The sequence below is a fragment of the Xenopus tropicalis genome, chromosome 5 (genome assembly GCF_000004195.4).
Source record: "Xenopus tropicalis strain Nigerian chromosome 5, UCB_Xtro_10.0, whole genome shotgun sequence".
Lineage (NCBI taxonomy): Eukaryota > Metazoa > Chordata > Amphibia > Anura > Pipidae > Xenopus > Xenopus tropicalis.
Window position 1 is genome coordinate 115,103,647 of NC_030681.2, and position 24,229 is coordinate 115,127,875.

The following is a 24,229-nucleotide window of genomic DNA, read 5'->3' on the forward strand; positions in this document are numbered from 1 at the left end:
GTTGAAGGGGAAGACATAGCAATGTATAAAATCAGACAGGCTTGATTTTTCTATCGGATCAATGAGCTAATGCGGTCCTTGCTTCGACTTTTCATATCCCCAATGTGATCAATTGGCCCTGGCCTAGGGCATTAGCACAATATCTCCTGGCCATGGGCATATCAGGGAAAAGATTTGCTTTTCTGGTGACCTCCCCAAAGGAGCTACTGGTATGGCCACCTTTATACCAATTAGATTGAAGAGGAACTATGTTACAGGATAACAGTGATATTTCTCTGGTATGGGCATTGGATAATAAAAAGAAGGTGTCTGGCTTTTGACATGGATCCATAAATTTGAAACACACTGGTTTTATACGACAGAAACAAGATACTTTAGGCCAATATTACAGTGAAATTTCAAAGAATAGATAAGGCTGCAAGTCCCATGGGGCAAACAATTAGATATTATACTATTTGTTCACATGTGGATGACAAAACTGCAGCAAACCAACTAACTGACTTGCCTATAGCCTTATCAGTCAAATGCATGTAGATGCAAGTCTGTTCAGTTCTAAATCAGTCAATTACCTTATACACATACCGATGAGGGGGTGTCCCACTTGGGCACCAAGGGCCCACCAGAGAACCAAAATCAAGGGCCCACCAACTGGAGCCTTAAAATGTTTACTTCTTGTTGAGAAAAACATTGACATTCCCATACTAGAGAGATTTATTGTTGAAGCGTAACATATTAATATAGCCAAGGTACTGTTTTTCAAAACAATTTTCCCACTTTACACCAGTTTACTGTAGTCTATGGGAAATATTTTATACCTACAGATATCACAGCAACCAATAAGGTACATCCAGGCTGTGCTCTACTTTGTGTTCTGTTTGTTGTGTTATTGCTAGTAAAGGCTGTGTAAGTCAAGACAGTGTGGATACAAACAGAATGCAGAGGACAGCACAGACAGACAGGGTGCAGGCTGAACCTCTCTATCCCTGTAACCAGATTATATGGCTGTTTTGGGAAATCTATTAACCCTTTAACTTCCATTTACACTGTGCAAATTCTTTTGGAGAAACTTCCCTGCCAGCCCTATAGAGATAGCAGCCTCCCTGGATTCTCCTGCTCATCTGGGAAAATCTCACCCCATCACAGACTCTTAAACTAACTCTTTCCTATCTTTTTCCCTGCTGGGAATCAATGAAACACAAGCAAAACCTGGAAAAAGGTAGAAAAGAATGCTCTGTTCTCCAGAAAGGCCAATGGTAATCTCAGTAATCTGGTAATCTGACAGGCCAGTCCAATTCTGAATGAGGGTAATCTGTTCAATTTTAAAATTTTGTTAGGCTATACTGATGTAAGCATCTTGTTTCTTGTGTTTCTTGCAAGGGCCAACCAGTGGCCTGATGATCAGTATATTTGGAAAGCAGCAAATTGTGTGAAACAGTTAGATTCATAACACATCTGACTATGGCTGCAGCCTTTCTACTTCATATGTAATGCCTGCAGGTTAATTCAAGATGTTTGTCTGTTTTTCAGCATTGCAAGAAAGTCTCTCATCTGACTGTATAGTGAGACCCATATCAGGGCAAAAATACCATTATAGCAAGTGCAAAACTCCTGTTAAACATTTCTGTATTGGCTATAATGCTACGAGATCTCTACGGCAGAATGCTTCCATGAAGAGAAATGAATGATTTATGGGTTTTTTTAATAATATTTGCTGCTCATGCATATCATAATGCAAATCCATTTGTGCAACAGTGATGAAATATTGAATGATAATATAAGGTTCAGCTGTCAGTGGTTTGGAAAGACCAGAGAGGCAGCTGGACGTATTAGTTCACCATCTGGAAAGTGATGACATGTGATAGAAGAATCTTATTCAATCAATTATTTTCATATCAAGTAAATAGGCACTAAGATACTTTGGGAAGAAACACTATGAGAAATATCACGAACATTCACCAAAAGAACAACAAATTATTTGGACAACTTAATGACAAAATACATTTAATCCGATAACAGTGACAGGAAACTCAAAAGAAATAGAAAATGTGAGCCATGGATGTATCGGGAAATCAAAATGTTGGCTAGCTGGACTCATCCGTAATATATGAGACAAGGACATACCCATCTCTATGCTTTATTACAGAAATCTAATTATTTGAGTTGAGAGCTGTGATTTTTTTTTTTTTTTTGGAAAGTTACAAACAACAACACAGGAGATTTTTGTTGTTGTTTTCAGCAGGCATTGTTAAAGTGTCATTCTGCTGTTAAAGGACATGTTAACCCCCCCAAAAAATTACTTGCCTAATAAAAGAAAACACAATTCTAAGCAACTTTGCTATATACATTCATTACAAATTTGTAATGATTTTTAAGTTATTTGTATATATTATTGAAAATAAAAGTGTTGTCCGTCCTTTTGGATTCTCTGCCCTTTATTAGGCAAAATGTTTTATGTTGACATGTCCTTTAATATATTCCTTAGATCTCATATCTGCGGCTGTGTGCTGTCTTTAAAAGATTGCCATATTTATTATCCAAGATTCTAGATTGAGGTTGGACACCACTAATGTATTCAACTTTTCCCTTTCTGAGTTAGGGCTAAAGTCACATGCCCCTATATCTAATAAAATGCACTAAGTTTGCCCAGGAGCAGTAACTCATAGCAACCAATAAGATGTTTGCTTTTAAAAAGGAGACCAGTAAATGCTACCTGCTATGTGACTGCTCCTAGGCAAACTTAGTGCCTTTTAATACATAACCCCATAGATTGTAAGCTCTAGGGGGCAAGGATTGTATTTCATGTAAAATCTAACATCCTGTCCTTCCTTGCTGTAAAAAGCTGTTCAATTTAAATACATTTTAAATAAACTGTACAAAATTGCCATTATTTATTGCACAATGAATCATTGCTGCAGCTTTTCTATTGTTTATGGGTAAGTTTTAATTTAATTATGGAATCATCACATTTTGAAATTGTGGTATTTACTCTTTAAGAGCCTCCTCCCCAAGAAAGACAAATCCATATTTTAGACAGGTGAAACAGATTAATAGGTGTACAAAGCCAGAGACATCTTCTAAATGCAATGGAGTTCAGGCCAGACCAGCAGAGAAATCCCTGTTGGAGAAGCGGAATAACATGTTAATGAGCGCAACTTCTTTGTCATCACAGACAGCTCTTGTTCTGTGCAGAGAAACAATAGAAACCACAAATTCTTTGGGAAAACCAATATTTGTAATTAAAAATCAAACAAATATTCATAAGGTTTTGTGTGACAGAAGTTGCCACGAAGGTCTCTGGTGTAATTGCTTTTTTTCTTGAATATGTTCTGCGACGTGATGATAAATCTGTAGTCTATCCAATGCGCAAGAAAAATTACAGTGACTTTTCATTATGCTGAAGGAACGGGGCACATCTATCATCTGCTTGTCTGTGCTTTGGTTTTAATTACAAGGCTTCACTCAAGAATGCGAATTCGAGCCATAAACCTCAGAAGAAAGTGGGTTTTAATTTGCAGAACAGCAGTTAAATGCTTGGCTTCAATACAGCAGATTTGCAATAAATACAACATGTTTTATTATCATAAATAACACAAACACAAGGTACTCAATGACTGTCTTGGCTAAGAATAACACTACATTTAGAGTATGTCCAGGTTATGATAACATGGTAATTTATTGCTTAGATGGGCACAACACATGTTCTCAAACTGCAGCTACCATGAAATAACATTTGTCCCTGTAAATCATTTTGTCACCTTTACTCTTGTGTGACAACATTTACAACAGAGTGGTACGGAAATACAAACAGAACAGGGATCATCATAATATCATAACAAATATATGGTGACTAATGTACCCCCCTATTGTAAAATATAAGGCTATTATAAGTTACCGAGAAGTTCCATGACTATATAAAAGCACCAGACTATAGGCCTCTGGGTTATGGAACTCCAAGATAATTTTTCAACAAGGGGTACATTATTTATTATACCACAAGTTTTAGTGAGTCTGTGAAAGGAATTACATGTACATCACTACATCCGATTAATTTACAGGATATTCATGGCACTTGTGTGTTATAATATAATATTTATAAGGTCTTAAGGTTTTGTTTGTACTTCAAAACATTACCAATAACTATCCAGTTCTACCACTGTAAGTTGAATATTTCCCAAACATGGCCAACCGCAGATTACTTCTGACTCTAACATCAACCTCCTTTTAAGCTTTAGGATCTGTTTGCAAATGTGATAAATCCCCAAAATAAATGATCTGTTTGTTTCGGTGCCCATAGCATCTAGCATCCAGACTTCATAACAGAGAAACAGAAGTATTAAGAAAAGGTTTTTAAAGGGGACCTGACACACACACATAAAAAGCTGTATAATAATAATCCTTTGCAAATTAAACATAAAACCTAAATTCTTAAATGCATTGAAAATCTGAGCTGTCAATCATATATTGCCTGCCCCGCCTCTATGTCTCAGGCACAGAGGTGGGGAAGTACTTTCACTTTCCATTCAGCACTTCCTAGATGTCACTGTATCCTGTACATGGGAATGGGCATCAGGCACCAGATTGTCGAGAACAAACAGAATTTTGGGATGATACAAAGCTTATCCTACTGACAGTTTTTACAAAATGACAGCTGCCTGCCTGCTGTGATTGTGTACTTGCAAGACTGAAGAAAACATGATTTATATAATTTATGTAGTATAAGTAAAGTTTATTTTGCTCAACTAAAATGATAAAGGATTTGTGAATTTTGTCTGTTTGGCCAATAAAAGGCACTAGGCACAAATTTGCCCCAAAACATTGGCATTAGTCAGTATGAAGACAAGGCTCGTTTAATACTTAAACAATCTTTCCAAAGAACTACAGTACATTTCTCATTATTAGTCTGTTCACTACCAGCTTTTCCCAGGCAACATTTGTAGAGTGCATGAGTCTCCAATCCATTCATTGCCATTATTTTCACTCCTCATTATCTCCTTCTCTTTTTCACCCAACAGCTCAAGGTAAAGTTACCTCCTCTCCATACCTTAATTAATTAAGTTCTAATTCATATAATCAACCTTTTCCTCCATACTATAAGTTTTATACTATAGAGTGTTTACTTGAATTGACCTCTTATCCCTCTGCTCGCTGTCTTCTGCCCACAAAACTTCACAGACTGGCAGCGACATAACTAGATGTTACTGGGCCCCACAGCAAATTCAAATTAGCACCACAAAACATTATTAAGTTGACCAATTGTACCAAGATATATTAATTTTGTTGAATAATTATGGTCTTACTGGGCCCTGTATGCTACAAGCCCCCTGCAACCACAGGGTCTGCTTGCTTCGTAGTTATGCCCCTGCAGACTGGTCTTGCACAGTTTACTTCCAAGCACAAAGCCCACTTCTATTGATATTGTTTTATACATTTTTGAAATTTTGATCAAGTCATTCTTGGACTCTTCCTTCACGTTCAGTCTCCGTGACTCTTTCCTGTTTTCCTTCTTACCCTTACAGTGTATCAAACAGAGCATATGGATTCAAATGTGTCCCTCTTGAGCGTGCTTTCTGACTTCCTGAGCTTTGCCAGCAACTAATGTTCCAACTAACCCTAAAACCACAATAGTCAAATGTGAGAGCACTAAGGGGCTCAGAAGAACCCGAAATGCAAAAAAACACGGTGGATTACACCCAGATTTTACACTTTGATCCCTGTTCTGCATGATGTTTCCCTTTTGTGCATTTGCTATATATGCTGTAATATTCACAGTTATACCTGTTCATGGAAACAATTCCATAGGAATTGGATATATTACTGGTCTGTAAGGCAGGGTCCCAGCCACACAGTGAAAAAGACTGCTGCCAATTATAGCCAGATTTTAAAGTATTTTATCAAAGTAAGAAAAAAGAAATCATCTAACAAAATGTCAGGATTTTCTTGCAATTTCAGCTGCTCGGTGAGCAAAGATTGACCTAAAAGGGTTTATAAATCAAGTATGTGATCCCTAGAATACTATGTGGGATTTTCTTCTCAAAGGAAGTTATTTATGTGAAATCTACTGCATGTGGTTTGTATGATCCTTCTCCATCTTCTTCAGAGGTCTTAGAAATTCAGTGAGTAGAAAGGTTATTTTCCCATGTGAAAAAGTGAACTTTATTTCATTGCCCACTGGCAGTTTTGTAAGTTTCATGGCTGCGTATAGAAGCGCAGCAGCGCCTGCCTCTCTGAGCTTTAACATGTTATATGGCAATGTAATTGCATTAAAACTTAGAAGCAGGAAAGCAAAGGGTGGCCCTGTTGGGATGCAAATTTATGGGTCCTTTATTTGCCCAATAAATAAAGTAGAATGAATACTTTTAATGCTGCTTGTTTGCCTGGAGTATATTGTACATTACTTTTAGTAAGGAAATCATGTGGGTAAGATTTAGAGCTGTGATTTTTTTTTTTATTTTTCTATTTCATTTTCAGGTTTTTGGAGCGTTCCAAAAAAACACAGGAAATATTTTTTGGTTTTATGCTCCAGTCCTGTCGTTTAAAGGCCTTGTTAAAGCCATTTTGCTGAAAGGTAAGAGATCCATTGTGCAGAAATGGAACTCATAACAAATAATAAGATGCTCGCTGACCGGTAGATGCTGCCTGCTGGTTGCTATGGGTTACCGTTCCTGGGCAAACTTAGTGCCTTTTATTACATAACCCCTCAGATTGCAAGCTCTATGGGACAGGGGTTGCCATTCATGCAAACATTTTACATCCCGTCCTTCCTTGCTGTAATAAAGTTGTATAATTTAAATACATTTTGAATAAACCGTAGGCCACTATTCTACACTGTACTAAACTATTTGCCTTTATTTATTGCACAATGAATCATTGCCGCAGGTTTTCTATTGTTTATGGGTAAGTTTTAATCTAATTATGGAATCATCACATTTTGAAATTGTGGCATTTACTATTTAAGAGCCTCCTTCCCAAGACAGACAAATCCATATTTTAGACAGGTGAAAAATGGGGCCCCGCACACCCCACTCCAACCCTGCCCCCATGAACCTTCTACAGAACATATTGCAGGTGACCTGCTCAGCTTCCAGCTTGTAGGTAGCCAAAATTACCATTTCCAAGATATTTTGAACTTTACATATTTACTTACTGAGTGCAGTAAAAAAAAAATTCCACTTACAAATACAAAATGATTATGCCATTGCTGCTTCGCAGGTAGGTAACTGGATAAGAAGTTTGCACTAGATGTATTAGAATGTAAAAATATTCATTTAATTCCATTTGTGTTGTCATCTTGTCTGACACTTTCAGAATGATTACAGACACTTACAGAGTGCAGATTCAGCCAGATATTCTTAGATACATTTACAAATATAACACGCACACATTTCCATTTGTACCCTGTGTCATTTGCATATCTTGAACTACCTAATGACTGGTACAATTTACAAGCCAAATGCACATGAACATATAGATCTGTAAAGATTGCGTATCTTTTGAGAAACTAAAACCTTTCTTGTATTTCATTTCACTGAAGAACCTCCAGCGATGTGCATGAGATTTGGATACAGATAGCTGCATGCTTTCCCAGCTACACACTAGTTGTGTAATTGGATCTCATTCTAAATAACTGTCAGATCAGTTAAATTGCTCAAAATGGCAAATGAAGGGGCCAACACATGCAATAATGTTAGTTTAATTCAAATGAACAATGATTGGATTGGCTGACCATATCATTAATAAGCGTGGCCTGCTTAACATTATTAGCCCCAGAGGGTGAAACCTTATTAGGGTGGATGTGACCAGCTTACTGGTGCTGATTAGTGTTTATGTCCAAAGTCATTTTTCAGGACAAGACTGAGAGTGGAGTGGGTGATTGGTATCTAGGCCATTTAAGTGATGCTGGCATGTGTAATACTGCAATGTTGACAGGCATGCCAATCAGTCTTGAAGGGAGATGTGTGTGTGTATACATGTGCCTGTTGTTGAGCATTAGCAAAAGCCTGTCCCTGTGGATCGAAATATGTGGGTTGTACTAAGCGAGCGTTAGGGAAAGGATAGGGGACATGTGAGGAATAGTATGCAAAAACCATAGTGTTAGTGTACCCTGGCACCATGTGGGCAACCCGGGAGGTCTCTTCTGTGTGGGATTAGAGCATGTTCCCTATACATATAGAGAGGGAGATCGTTTTTTTTACAGTTGTGTAAACAGGAGAATTTTTGGATCTTGGATCTTAAGTCTGAATAGGGAACTAGATCTTTTTGCTTTTGATTGACTTTTTACTGTTTGTTTTTTATTAATTAGATTTTTTTGGCCTTACATTCAATATGCATACTGCACTATATCATTTCATTCTTTTATGTATTTCTGTTGCATACATTAATACATTATTTATTATTTGCACTTTAGCATATATAAAAAAATGTTTTTTGGGGAGATTTCCTAACAAGCGATTGCATGGGAAGATGTTGTGTATATATAATTATTCTATGGAGCAGTCCTGGCCAGGAAGATATCCTGGTAACTGCTTGCAAGAGACTTTTGGTATCTTTAATTTGGGAGGCCTGGAACCTGATGGTTTTAGTGGTAATTAGTTCTTGCTGCTTCCAGTTAAACTTTTATTGCACAGTAGTATTTGGGGAGATTTCGAAGGAAATTATTGAACTTTAAGATGTTGTATATGTATTGTGGTAGCTCTGTAGAAATCCCTGTAAACGACACAGTATGTTGATTGTATTTCTGCATGTATGTGGCAGTTGCTGGGGAAATGTCCTAGCAACACAAATAATAAAAAATGAAGACCAAATGCAAATAGTCTCAGAATTTTACTCTTTAGACTAGTGCTGTCCAACTGGCATCCAGCCCGTGCCCCCCCCCCCCACCAGGCTGTGCTGACTTCTTACCTTTGTGTAAACTTTAAATGGCACTGAGACTAACTGGTCCCCTGCATTGTTCCCATTGCTCACATACTCTGCCTGCCCTACCTTGCCTATGTGTGCCATATTACGCCTGACCTATGCTGCATGTGTGTGCCATACTCTGCCTTCCCTGTGCTGCCTGTGTGTGCCATACTCTACCTTCCCTACCCTGCCTGTGTGTGCCATACTCTGCCTTCCGTACCCTGCCTTTGTGTGCCATACTTTGCCTTCCCTGTGCTGTCTGTGCGTGCCATACTCTGCTTTCCATATCCTGCCTGTGTGTGCCATACTCTGCCTTCCCTATACTTCCTGTGTGTGCCATACTCTGCCTGCCCTATACTGCCTGTGTGTGCCTTACTCTGCCTTCCCTATACTGCCTGTGTGTGCCATACTCTGCTTGTCCTACCTTGCCTGTGTGTGCCATACTCTGCCTGCCCTATGCTACTTGTGTATGCCATATTCTATGCTGCCTGTGGGAGGTGAACCTGGCAGGGGTTTGTTCTTGGAGTTTGTTAGCATTTGGTAATAGTCGTAATATGGTGCCTTAGGTGTTTAATTATATGCTGGGTGTTGCTGTGCTATCCACAGGGGAGGAAGCATATGGATGTAAGGGTGTGTCTTAATATGACATCCCACAGTGAGCCCCAACCATTTGGGTTATTGCTGGGCTACCACCATTAATGTGGGTATGGTCTTAAAAGCTCTTGTGATAATAGGGGTGTGGTTTGAAGTGGGTGCAGTTTAAAAAGGGGAGTGGTCAAAACTGGCTTCCATTTTCCATTTCCTCCACCATGTAGGACAGAAAAATTTCAGCCCTTTGTACAACAGAAGTTGGACAGCTCTGATCATACTAAAAGTTAAAGCAAAGGTAAACAACCCCTTTAAGTCTTGGCAGACCCTCATTCTAACAGGACGTATTACCCATACTCCTAATGAGTATGCAGAAACCCTGAAAGCTTGGGGTGGTGTTGGAGAAAAGGAAATAAGTTGTGGGGCAGAATGGCAGAACAGGAAAAGAAAGAAGTCTGAACAGTAGAGTGGAGAAAGTGTGGAAAAGCCAGCAAAAGAAAGAATTAAAGGAGAAGGGAATTGCATAAAGAGGGAAATAATGTAAGGGGAAATGGGTGTAAGGTGAGAAAGGGGATACAGGGGATAGAGGTAAGGGGATAGAAGTGGAAGAAAAGGGTGGAAAGGGAAGGGGAAAAGGCATAGTAAGGGGATAGACATATGGAAAAGTACAAAAACACTGCTAAATGAAAGACATACAGTATAAGGTGGAGAAGGGAAAACATAACAGAAAATGTGTGTAGTAGAGAGCATGAAACAAAATGAAAATAAAGTAATGCCATATATACACAAATGGGACCTGTAGAGTCTATGGGCCTTTGCTTGGGTCCCTCTCAATTCCCCCTGTGCATAATACTTTTTATAAAGTGGAATATTATATGCAGGACCTTTAACATACCAGTTGAGATAGGGATGTTTTAAAAAGCACCAGCACTGGGGGGTTAAAACCTATGTAAGAAGCAGCACTGCCAACTCCTCTTTCATTTACAACACCTTACATTAGGATATAACCTCTGCAACTGTGTTCCATCAGTTCCATTAGTGCCCATTACTAATGGGAGGAGCTGGCAACATTCTGTTGATACATATTGCATTAAACATATAAATTATTGCTATTTATTCATGCAGTTTGTATAGTTTATATTAATGTGGTTTCAAAGAAACAATCTGGCAACCCCATTTCATGCATGCTAACTCCTATATTAATAATGCAGGGTTGTGCTGGGTTACGCTGAAATATACGCACATGCCTATTAGTGTATATTGCCTGAACAAAAACCTTTAAACATTATGCTTTAAGAAGTTAAAGGCTTACCCTGATTACATTTTACATCAATTAGAGTAATTACACACATTTAGGGGCCGATTTATAAAAATGTGAGATTAGAAAAACTCACTCACTTTCTATTCATTCCTATGGGATTTTTAGATGTGTATTTATGAATTTGTGAATGTTAGAGTTTACCAGTTGATAAATATGCTTTTAAAAATCCCTAGGCTAGGCCTGCTGCAAACCTGTAGTACATAACCTCCTTACAATCTAGGCCAGTGATCCCCAACCAGTGGGTCTTGAGAAACATGTTGCTCCCCAACCCCTTGGATGTTGCTCCCAGTGGCCTCAAATCAGGGGTTTATTTTTGAATTTCTGTCTTGGAGGTAAGTTTTTGTTGCATAAAAAACAGTTGTACTGCCAAACAGAGCCTTCTATAGGCTGCCAGTCCATATAGGAGCTACCGAATAACCAATCACAGCCCGTATTTGGCACCTTAGCAACATTTTTCATCCTTGTGTTACTCCCCAACTCTTTTTACATTTGAGTGGCTTACAGGTATAAAAGCTTAGGGATCCCTGATCTAGCCCAGCATAGCTGTTATCTGTCCCTTTCTTCAGACTACTTTGCTTTATACCATGTGAAGGGGGCTGATTTTCCACAGTAACCCACGCAACTGCACTTTTCCCTCCCTCTACACTATTAAATAACTACTATTTTTCTGCTTGCCATTTTATTTTCTGTCCCACCATGCTAAAATCAATATGGCTCAATATACTTTCACTCATATCTTCATAGTGATTTCTGAAGCAAAGACTGATCTTTCCCTTCACTCAGTTCAAAAATCCATGAAACTAACAGGAAAATCAATAGAACTATCCACACTTTCCTTTCAGTATTCTAAACAAACGACAACAGATTTAGGAGCAACACGCAAATTTACTGTATGCCAATAATAGATAACATAATATGAAAAATGCCTTGTGGTTGTACTGAACATGGAGCCAAATGCAGCACAGAAATTATCATATAAAATGGTCCTTTTTTTTTAGCGTTGTCTCACTGCTACTGAAAACTGAATGTTTTTCTGCCCCAAATCCTTTCGCCCTTCCCCCAGTCACTGCATCACCTTTCATCTCAATAGACTTTTGCCAGATTAAATCTGTGTTGTGAAGCCTTTGAAAATACTATAAGCTCAGCTCTCCTTAATCATTTTAGCTCAATACATAGCCAGTCTCTCTATAAAGATTACATTTTCCAGCACATTCACTATGCCAACTGTACTTTTGCCCTCTGTATATAGTTATTCGGCGTCCAAATCGGATTGATGCAGATTATTTTGTTCTGGTAGTCTCAACAATCGTTTCTAAGGGCAAAGGATTTGCTGGGCAAACACCAGAACCAGTATAAGTCCAAGAGGTTCTCAGAAAAATGTGTGGGAATTCCCTGGTGTAGTACATTCGTGATGCTGTATAGTGATGAGCGAATTTTTTCGGCAGGCATGGATTCTCAGCCAATTTCCACATTTTGCCAATGGCGAATTGTTTCACGAAACTTCCGTGAAAATTTGGTGTGGAAAAATTAGGTGCGCAGAATTTTTTTGACGTGCATCAAATTGGGTGCGGCCGTGTAAACAAAAAGGCGAGGTCGCATAAAAATTTGGCGCATTTGCTTAAGAAAAAGCGCAGGCGACAAAAAAATAGCCGTGGAGACAAAAAATAGATGCAGGCAACAAAAATAATAGATCCGGGGGACAAAAAAAATGCGCGACTAATGCTTTTCGCGAATTTTATGGCGAAACAGGACAGATTCGCTCATCACTAATGTTGTACTGAAGCTATGATATGTAGATGGAAAACATTAAAAAACGGAGTCAAGGAGTTCCATTTCTTTACACAGCTTAAAGAACTTAAAGGTGACTTCTGTTATCTTTATATTTTCAACAGGGGGTTCAAACATTTTTTCATCATACATAGTTTTGGGGAAAAATAAAAATACAAGTGGCACCACAAAATGCCAAGGGGGTAATTTATCAACGGTCGAGTTGATAAATGGTTTGAAAGCTTGAAAGTCTGGTATTTATTAAGTGCAAAAACACCAAAACTTGAATGTAAAATTCGCCATCTAAAAGTTGTGAGTTTCTATAGAAGTCAATGGGAGTTGCCATAGGCAAAGTCAAGCCATATTTTTAAACTTGAATTTTTCGAGTTTTTAATTCAAACAAGTTTTCCTTATTAATAAACAAGCGACCATTCAATTTAGAAAAACAAACTCAAATTCACAAACTAAAAAATATAAGGATTTTAGAAGTCACCCTGGTGTTCCATGACGTTTATGAAAGGATTCGGCCTTCTGCTTTTATAAGGTCATGGAACTCCTCAGTAGTGACTTATAATATCCTTATATTTTACAATAGGTGGTACTTTATTCACTATATAAATGATGTTTAGTGATGTCATGTGTTTAACTTGATTAACTGAAACATTTGTGTTGTAAAAACCAATTAATCCACTGCATTAAGATATGAGTATATTAGAAGTCAACTTGGAGATCAGTGCCCTGTATAAAAGCATTCAGCCTGCAGCCATTTGCCATTCGGTCATCATGGAACTCTTAGGTAACTTTTAATCTATATATAAATAGATATATATTTTTCTGTAATTAAAACCCTTTAGTGTAAATAGTCCCCCGTTATAAAATGTCTCTTTTCCTATGGTTCGGGTAGTGTAAAAGGAAAAGCAATGTGAATTCCATGTAAATAATGAAATTATTACTATTATTACTATTCTTCAATGGTATAAAGATATTAATCCAACAGGGTTTTCAGTGAAGCTCAGTGGCAGAATTCTGTCAGCAATCACCTAGTGCATTTCTTTTGGAGTCTGTGTGTGACCCAAATTCAACTATTTCTTTCCAATGACAAACTATTTGGCATAGTGTAAAAACATCATACAAATTTGATGCGTCTCCTATTGTGAGCAAGAGCAAATCCTTCCTGGTACTGAGGCCTGAAGCACATTACTTTTTAGAACAGCATGACCGCTTTGAGGTCCAACCACATCAAAGTTTAATTACCATTTTCTTGCACAGTCAGCAGTTGATTTTCATCTTCGACTCACGTAGATGCGTAAACTACCGCTGTGCAAAATACATTGATGTTTTATGAATAAATAGTAATGATAAAAGTGCAAAGAACATAAAATATTTAGATATATACAATATTCTCTAAGCTTCTTGTTGGATCAGTAGTTTTAAATAATTTTTTATCCAGGCTCTGTGGAACATGGCACGCTGGATTATTTGCAGGGAACATGCAGCTTGTTAAGTGCTTAGTAGCCATGTTAGTGGTCATCATTTACAATGAAACAAAGGGTGTTTTGCGAGGTGATAATGTACGATAAAGTGTGGCTGACCACAAGGTACATTCAGGGAACTTGTTCTACAAACACATTTAAAAAAAAAAAGATTATTGTGCTACCACAAAATCAAAAGACCAAACCAAGGAACTAATGAATTTTAATTGCCACTGGAATATCATTTCAAAGTTAACTGCGCACAGGCATACCATCCAGTTACCTAGCCACTCCCTTGGATGACTCCATTGTACAATTTAGGATAGGGATAAATGAATGAAACACATGCAAACCAGCAAGGAAGTGTTCACCTTAAAGGACAAGGAAAGGCTAAGTCACTTGGGGGTGCCAAAATGTTAGGCACCCCCAAGTGACTTTAATCGCTTACCTTGTACCCGGGTTCTGCCTCTCACTCTACTGCGCGCGATTCAGGAAGGAGGAAGCGCTGCAGGTACCCCGGGCTGGTGCTGTTCTCTCCGAACAGGGGCACCAGCCCGGGGGAAAAGGTAGGTGATTTAAGTCACTTGGGGTTGCCTAACATTTTGGCACCCCCAAGTGACTTAGCCTTTCCTTCTCCTTTAAAGGAATTCTGTCAAGGGAAACATGTCAAAACAGATCAGTTAATAGAGCTTCTCTAGCAGAATCCTGCATCAAAATTTGTTTTTTAAAAGCATATTTAATTTTGGAATTTCACATGGGACTAGCCATATTCTTCATTTCCTAGGGTGCCACAGCCATGTGACCTGTGCTCTGATAAACTTCAGTCACGCTTTATTGCTGAGCTTCAGGTTGGAGTGATATCACCCCCTTCCAGCAGCCGATCAGCAGAACAATGGGAAGGGAGCAAGATAGCAGCTCTCAGTAAATGTCAGAATAGCACTCAATAGTAAGAAATCCAAGTCCGGCTTGGGACTCCTCCAGTTACATGGGAGTAAGAGAAACAATAGGTTACCTGAAAGCAGTTCTAATGTGTAGCGCTGGCTCCTTCTGAAAGCTCAGACTCAGGCACAATGCACTGAGATGGCTGCCTACTCAATAATGTTACAGCTAAAAAAATACATTTGTTGGTTCAGAATTAAAATTTAAATTGAGTGAGGTACCTGCTATGTAATTTAGAAATAAAAAGTACAACATAAAAATCATGACAGACTCCCTTTATCTTCAAATTAACTTTAGTCTTTATTTTTCTTATTTATTGTGGCCTTTGGGTGCTTTACTTTATCCAAAATTTTCAGTTTCAAGCTAAAAAGAGGCAGAACAGGAAGGTTAATAAAGTCAATGAATAAATAAAAAAGACATAGTCATTTTTTTAAGACTAAATCCACCTATAACATGCTAAAAGTTCATTTAAAAGGGCTGGCCACTATTCAAAAGAACTAATGCAATAGGGGATCATCAATCAATAGAATTTCTAATCTCAAGCTACTACTGCACATTGATTCCTAAGAGCGGTCGGTTCAAGGGCCAAGAAGGTGGCGAGATAGTCAGGGAATTCACTTGAAAATGACTGAATTGATAATTTATCTTGCTTTTGGTATAGTCAGGATAAAGTGATATTGACCCCTTTAAAACTGTTCACAGTACAGTACAGTAAATGTTTAAAATGCTGTTTTTCTGCAATTTCGATTGCAGAGCTCTCTGTAACCTTTAGACATTCATGTTGCGGGATTTCTCTTGTGCTTTGCCATTGGGTGGTCTTCCCAACCTTTAGAGCTATGTACCACCCACACAGTGCACAAGCAGAAACTCCACACAGCACCCTGGACAGTGCCTAGAGGAGTGCTTTGCAAGCAAAGGACCCTTTTATGAGATAAAGGCCTTTCTTTAGATACCTTGCTAAACAGATTTACAGTTTTACCTTGCTCAGAATTCTGCCATTAGCTTGCAGGTTTGCATTTAAGACTCTGTGGTTCTGCAAGTGCCACAAAATACATCAAGGAATTCCATAACAGACTAAATATAAATATTGTAGACCTGCGTTTCTAAGGGGGGCATTTACTAACATTCGATTTTTCCATGATTAGTATTTTTTTTGCACAAAAACATTTTTTTTCCACCATTTATTATGCAACAAAACTAATAAATCCAAAAGAAAAAAATGCACCATCTAAAAGCTATCAAGATCATGTAGAGGTCAATGGCAGATGTCCTTTTCACAACTGGAACATCTGTGCTTCCTGGTTTTAGAGGTTTTCAGGGTGTTTCGATGCTTTCATTTGTGTGATAATACAAAACAGTTGCGGTTTTCACTTTTTTCCACATTTTTTTATTTCTGCTTTTTCAGCTTGGATCTTTTTCAGTAAATGACTAGACATTTGTGGTTTTTGTGGAAATGAGTTTTGGTAGTAGTGGTGTCTAAAACCACAAAATCCGAACGTTGATAAATCTGCCCTCGAGTGTTGTTCCTCAGCAAAATGCCAAAAGTGTAGGTTATTTTTAAAGGTGTCCTTAGCTGAGCACAATTCATTCTTACTCTTCTGCTTATTTCATTTTAAAGATGGGATCCACTATCTAGATATGTGTTTAAACTGTACAGCAAGGAACTTCCATTGGTGTTTGATGTGTGTCTGCTCATAAGGTGACTAAGGTTTAGTTTGTAGGGTGGGTTTAGGCAGTTTGTGCTACAAGCATTTTGCTTTTTGGGCTTATTCACTCTACAGACCCACTTCAGTCGGCCATATCTCATAAGTAAGTTACTATTTTAACAACCATCAAGGTGGTGTTACTGCATGTGTTTATATTTTTGATGCCTTAAATATTTCAAGGAAAACCCTTTCCCAAATATCTTCACACAGCATGCTGGAGAATGTTCCATACTACAACAAACTGAGAACTGGTGGAAGTTATTTAACATTGCCGGTATATCCTTACAGTAGTTTGTCTACAGACTATCCATTAAGCCAAATAAAAGGGTTGACTGGGTGCTAAGCAACATCTTCAATTGAATCCACTTAAAGAGAAATACTTGACACAGCTTTCCAAAAAAAGATAAAACAAGAGCAGTCACAAATATAGCACATTCAAAGGGAAACTGTAACTGAAGCTCCCGTGCTACTCTTATGTGAAAGAGCATTTTGCTGTAACGGTGGTTCCAGAGCTTTTATGTACTTGAAGTTCCTATAAAATAAGTGAAACAGTACTCGGCTACAAGAAGAGTTATTTATAAGGCGGCCGATTCTGGAGCGCTCATGCTTGGGTCTTAATGAAAAAGAAGAGAACTAATTTATTAGGATGACATTTAAGTCTTCCCTGATCCTGAGACTTTTATCAAGACAAATAAAACCCATTTTTAGCTGTTGGTCTTGAGAGAGGCCCCAGGGAGGACTTTTCCTTTTCACTATGAGCCAAGAATACACCTGTATCCTGATAAATATAATTCATTATACACACTAATGAAGAACTTCTTGCATTTCTCTCTACTTGTTAATTGCAAATTGTCGACCACAAAAAGTATTCAATAAACATAATAAGTCTCTTTCTCTTTGGGACCATAGGAACTGCTAAGAAGATGCACTTTAATTCGACATTTTCGTTGATGAACCCAATGCAAATGATGGGATATATTTCTGATTCAGTCACTGAGGTTGCCCAAAAGCCAGACTTAAAAAGGAGGGGTCAATGAAACAACCTGTGCCCCCCACTACCAGTGGTTTACCCCCTCTTCAGTTTTAAATGTATAATTATTAGTGGTCAGATTCATGTTATGTTTGTGCAGTCACTTCATTCGGATGCTGTGCATGCCTTCTCTGCATGTCTTTAAATTCCCTGTGACAGATGCTTATCACTGTGAATGGTATCAAATGATGGGGCAATGTGATGCGTAGCTCGAAATTTATGTTACTGCCATGGATTCAACACTTGTGTCATAAATAATACCCCCCCACCACCACCACAATACTCAGTAGATGTTTTTATATTTTATGTTTGTGTCTGTGTGTGTGTGTGTGTGCACACAAGTATATTGTACTCTCACATCTTTTTAACCATTGTAAAAACATTTACGCTGTAATCAACGCTGTATGAACTATTGCTATCAGATATGAATTGCAATATTCCTTTGTCTCTTTGCTCTAACGTTCAGATCCCTACCAAGTTCCTTTAAAACTGAATACCCATGGAAATCCAAGCGGTGAGGTGGCAAATAATCTGATCTGCAAACTCCTTTTGGCAGGTAAAATACTTAATACTTACAGTCAATTGATTTTGCAGATTTGATGGTAATTTATACCTCAGAAATGTAAATATTTCATCCGGCATATAACCATCTAATACATAAGGTATAATTGTGGTTTTAAGCACACAATTCCACCATCCCAGGATTTTACAAGACACCCCTTTCAAACCTTACATTTTAATAGTTTTTCTTAACGTGACAGCCTATTTTCTGTGCATTTATGGTATATTTACCCTTAATAGTTACCCACATCACCTAAGCAGAACGCATCCTCTTTACTAACAATAAATCAAATCACCTGAGATGCACTGGATTAAATGGCTTCAAGTAGCAATAGGGCAGCAGGATACCTGTAAGCCAAGCACACTCAGTAAAGTAGATCTGCACTATAGGCTTCTGCAGAGCCTGTGTCAGCTGTAAAATAGCATTACTATCTGCAGTTTCACTCTTTCCTCCACTGCGAGCTGGGAAATAAGAACAAATGAAAGCCAAGCGTTGTAATTCAGCCTCCTCCAAGGCTTTTTGCCTCAGAGAAAAGTGATAGCTCAGGAAGCACCTCTATTAAATCTACCTCTGGATCTTCCACTGACAGCTAAAGCAAACAGCAGCCAGGTCCCACTGGGCACCCTGACATTCTTCATTCAATTAGTAGGGAAGACAAGGCAAAAAAATAAGAGCAGCGAGCATCACAAGAAAATCCCCAAAGTGTCTTGCTTTGGAAATGAAATACATTACCAGTCGCATATTGAAATTCCTGGGCAACCTGGAGGGATGTGGAAGCCGGCAGCTGGATTGCTTTCTATTCCTTGGGACCACTGGGCTGGATGCCTGGCTGCTATGTACCAGGTGATTCAGAGATAACAGCACTAGAACTGGAGCACATTCAAGGCATCAGAGAGCACAGGGGGGAAAGAAGAGCCCATGTAGCGCTAAATAAGGCACTCCTTGGCACTTCTACAGCTCCGCACTAAGCTCTGTGATAAGCAGGAGAGTAACGAGTGAGCTGCTGCTGCCGCTGCTACTGCCGCTGGTGCTGCTGAGGAGGAGACAGCTGGGTTATATATTCACACTGATGCTGAGCCTACCACTTGCTTTGCAAAACTAAGCAGCTCTCTGCTCATCTTAACCTCTTCATTACCTGAGTCACTTGCCAGTCTGAAAATCACAAAAAAGCACACCTCATTTAGCAAATCACATCAATACTGATCAGTCTTTTTCATCCCTTTATGTGTGCATACTTTAATAATGCACTATCCCATACATTATACCAGTATGCTCTATTCCAGCCAAACTGTAGATCTTTGGCTGTGTCTGTACTACAGTTCACAGGTTCCTATCTCAAGGCAGCCATTTCCAAAACATAGGAGGAGCCAACAATGTAGCATTTTAAGAATAATACAATATCACTGTAGCAGTTCTAGTGCTCCCTATTTGTTATTAGAAACAAATTCATTGAGAAATTATGTATATTTTTTTTAAATACCTTACAGTTACGTTTGACACTTTTCCCTTTTGAAACCAGACACGTAGAATGTACATGCTGAGTGGCAAGTTACTAATTAATGCAAAAGCATACTGCAAGGCAGCACAGAAACCAGTGCAGTCTGCAGTGCACACCAAAATTAATAACCTAAGTATGACCAGGAGCTTATATATGTTCAGCTTATGCATCATAAGTGCAATGAAAAGGGCTTGTAGTGAACACACTATTTGTATATGGTTTATTTTAAAAATATGCATGTTTTTTGCTATTTTACTAATTCTGCTTTCACAAAACAGGACAAAACCTGGAATGTAAAGTAAAGTCCAATTCTACTTCTACAGACACAATCAAAACAAATCAGCAGTCCACTGAAAAATGTCTGTATAATGCTCCTTATCTCACAGACTCAGAGGCTGCAGCTGAGGGAAGGGAGGGGTTTAAATACATTTATAATTTGGATCATTTCTGGTAATGCACTATAGCAGGCTTCTATTTAGTTCTGTTATTTCCATTTAATTTTTATTTCCTTAATTATACTTGGTTCCATGTATTTTGAACTGTTTTTCTTAAAATAACTGTTTCGGGTAAACTGCAAAATACTTATTGAAATTGCAGAGAGTAACTATACAAAGAGATAGGCAATGTGGGGAAACAATTATCATAGAGGCATAGATGTCAACCCAAGGGAGATGCTAGTTTAGAGGGACTGCAACATTTTCTTGTGATGTCCCAGAAGTGACATCATTACGCATGCCCGCCATTGGAGGCAATGTCATTACTCATGTAAACGCACTCTCTGAAGCCGCTGAATGCTTTCTGCACATGAACTCAATGACCTAAGGTGCAGGTTGGCTGGGGGTGCAAATCATGTAACTTCTAGTGAAATCAGGGGAGCTGGCATGTCTGTAGAGAAAGTTTTCCATGTAACCTCATAGGTGGATGCTTATTGGATCCGGAGTACATTTTATCTACAAAAATACATTCTGTATACAAAGAACAATCCCGAGAATGAAAAACCTGACCCGGAAAAGCTGGCTAGTAAATGCCTCCCATAATTTCTTGATTGTCTCAGCAAGCCAAAACTCCAGTACCCCCTGTTCCACCAACCATTCCCTGTCTCTCTAATAAGCAAACAGAGCTGGTCAATGTCATACAACAATGCAACATTTATTGTATAAATGTGTATCTTTATAAAAAGAGTAAATTATGTAATATTTTTGTCAGTCTTCTATCTGAAGACTGACTTCTGTTTGATTTAGCATCAGATGCACTTACATACTGTGGCAAATGTTTTCTGAATTCCATATTTAATTGGACCCCTATGCTCCTACCCCACCCCCGATGGCTGCCTTGTAGAAATTAAGTCTAAAACAATTGAACTTTTCTGAGTTTATCTTGGAAATGTTTCACCAACTCATCTGAGTGGCTTCTTCAGTTCAAATGCCTTGTAGGGAATTTCCCGGCACTTAAACCTTTGAGGGTAGTACAGTCACAGACATCCAATCACAATGGTTCCATTGAACTTATTCAGTTAGATGTTGGCTGAAAGAAGGTGAGATCCAGTCACAATGGTACCATGATTATCATTGATGCAGGTGTTAATCCTGCAAAGTACATGACTGGAAGTGTGAACTGTTGTGAAACCGCCGGGGTAAGGATGTCAAAGCGACATTGTATGTTGATGAGAAGCGGTGTTGCAGGCCCCCTCCCCTCTTCAGGGATGCTGAGTCTTGTCCTGAGGAGTTTAGCCCGCCTATATTGGGCCATTCTCTTACAGAGAGGTTGTTTTGTCTTCCCAAAGTCAGAGCACTCTTCACTACACTGGACAAATTATCTTTCTTGTGCTTTGTTGCAGGGTCTTTTGGGTGCAACAACTTCAATCTCAGAGTGTTGCTGGGTTTGAAAAATTCTCCTGTTTTTATGATGTTCCAGGATGACTATGTTGCTTTGCCTACTGTGTTCCTCCCTTCTGTGTGGTTGCTCTGGTCTTTCTGCTTGTCTTTAGTGATGAGTGACAAGCAAAAATTCCCAAAATGGCACAATGCGTTTGTCGCCCACATATTTTGTGTCATCCGCGTCCCGTGTGTCTTTTTTTTATGCAACCACGCCCAATTTGCCACCACCGCAACTTTTTTGATGCGCGACTAATTATTCCGTGGCAAACTGTCACGATTTGAAGGTAACATCTAACACCATGATTTCATCAATCTCCAGCTTTATCTCCTGCACACTTTTGATGAAGTCCATGGAGTTCTGATGGCGGGGTACTGTGTTTCCAACTAAGTACACAACTAAGTACACAGTACATCAGCCTGGAAAAACCATCCCTGAGGCCTGGACACCGCTTGTCATCAACATACAATGTCGCTTTGACATCCTTACCCCAGTGGTTTCACAACAGTTCACACTTCCAGGCATGTACATTGAAGGATTAACACCTGCACCAATGAAAATCATGGTAGAGGTATGGGACCCATTATCTAGAATACTTGGGACCTGGGGTTTTCTGGATATGGATCTTTCCGTAATTTCCTACCTAAAGTCTGCTAAAAACTTTATTTAAACAGTAATTAAACCCAATAGGATTGTTTTGCCTCCAATAAGGATTAATTATATCTTAGTTGAGATCATGTACAAGGTACTGTTTTATTATTACAGACAAAAAGGAAATCATTTTTAAAAATGTGTATTATTTGATTAAAATGGAGTCTATGGGAGATAGCCTTTCCGTATTTTGGGACTTTCTGGATAACGGGTTTCTGGATAAGGGGTCCGATACCTGTACCATTGCAAGTGGATCTTACCTTCTTACACCTGTCAGTTTCAGCCAACCCCTAACTGAACAAGTTCAATGAAACCATTGTGATTGGATGTCTGTGACTGTACTACCCTCAAGGGTTTAAGTGCCAGGGAATTCCCTACCAGTCATTTCACCTGAAGAAGTCACTCGGATGAGTTGGTGAAACGTTTTCAAGATGAACTCAGAAAAGTCGAGTTGCTTCAGACATAATTCTACTCAATACTGCTTTCCAGATGTTTCTCTGCAATAGCATGCTTATGCTCCACCTGAGGAAAAGAAAAGGGTTTTATCATATGAATTCAGTGTATCAGATAAAGTGTTAAAATAAATATATAAAGGACAAGGAATGGTTAATTCACTGTTGGTGTACCATTAACTTAGTTAAAATTTTAGTTAGGTTACATATAGGGGGAATTTATAAATAGTTCAAGTTTGAATTATGATTAAAAAAATCAAACGTCTGTTATTTATTTAAGTGCAAAAACACCTGAAAACTCAAATGTAAAACTTCACCATCTAAATGCTTGTGATTCTATATAGAAGCAAATGGGAGTTTTCCTAGGCAAAGTCATGCCATATTTTTTTGAAATTAGTATACTCGAAAATTTGAGGTATTCAAGTTTTTGTTATCTGAAAGAGTTTTCCTTATTAATAAATAAGTGAGCATTCGATATGGGAGTTTATTAAAACAAAAAGAAACAAATTAGACAATAATATATACAATAGTATGTAGTATTACCCCTACCTCAGGAGTGCTTGTCTGGCTGCTGTTATTGCCAGTGCTCTCTGGATCTGGTGAAAAAAAAAAATGAAACCAGCCCATCAAGCTGTATCCTGAGGAGGTTTCCTGCTCGCTTAGATGTTCATCACTGCTGTCACTGCTCTCCTCCGATTCCTGTTGAAAAGACAGGAAAAGGGGGTTGAAATTAAAGTCAATTAAAATCTTTAGACTACAGTCTGCATATTGCAATCTAACACAACATATAAGAACCATTCGCATTAATTTGGCCCCGCAAAACTACATTAACTCAGTTCCCTAGAGAAGATGCTAAAATGAATGTTATGTAGTGCAATCTGATGCTGAGATTGAAATTTTAATATAGTTGTATTTGCTGGTTACCTCGAAGGCAGGCTCAGAGGGTGATATATCGCGCCTGTTTTACTGGTTAAGAAAACATCATTTTATGAGATCAACTCAGATCCGTAGAGAATATGATAAAAAAACAAATCTTTAAAATTTCTTAAATTACACTTTTTGGTTCATTATTTTCTGCTTACCTCGCAGTGACACGAGTGATGAGATGTTGAATCCTGGTTAAAACAGAGAGAAGCAAAGGAAACGATCAACTTCTAACTGAGTAACCAGGTCAGACAGAATGCTGGGACAAAGGTAGGTAATTCTGGAGGCTGTAATTTTACTGATAGAAAAAAAAGGTTTACTTATTCTTTAACCAGTTTTTCTCTGCTTACCACAATGATCACAACTTCATCTTTTTCATTCTAGGAACAATAAAAACATGTTTTATTACAAAAATAAATAAGCAAAAAGGCAAACAAATTGTAAATGCAATGGCTTAAATAGGACAAATAGTGAGTAATGTGTGATTTTTTTATTGTTTTAATCAGTTCTTTTCTGCTTACCGCAATAAGTTCATTGAGAAATGAGAAA

General features: G+C 38.3%; 1 protein-coding gene across 1 annotated transcript in view; it reads right to left on the reverse strand.

Annotated features, from left to right (window-relative positions):
* Window positions 1-19,249, reverse strand: part of schip1 (schwannomin interacting protein 1) — a 184,235-nt gene extending 164,986 nt beyond the window's left edge. Inside the window, exon 1 of the mRNA XM_012962647.1 lies at window positions 19,013-19,249. Coding sequence (XP_012818101.1) covers window positions 19,013-19,021 — 9 coding nt within the window. The 5' untranslated portion in view covers window positions 19,022-19,249. The remainder of the gene's footprint in view (window positions 1-19,012) is intronic.
* Window positions 19,250-24,229: the final 4,980 nt, after the last annotated feature.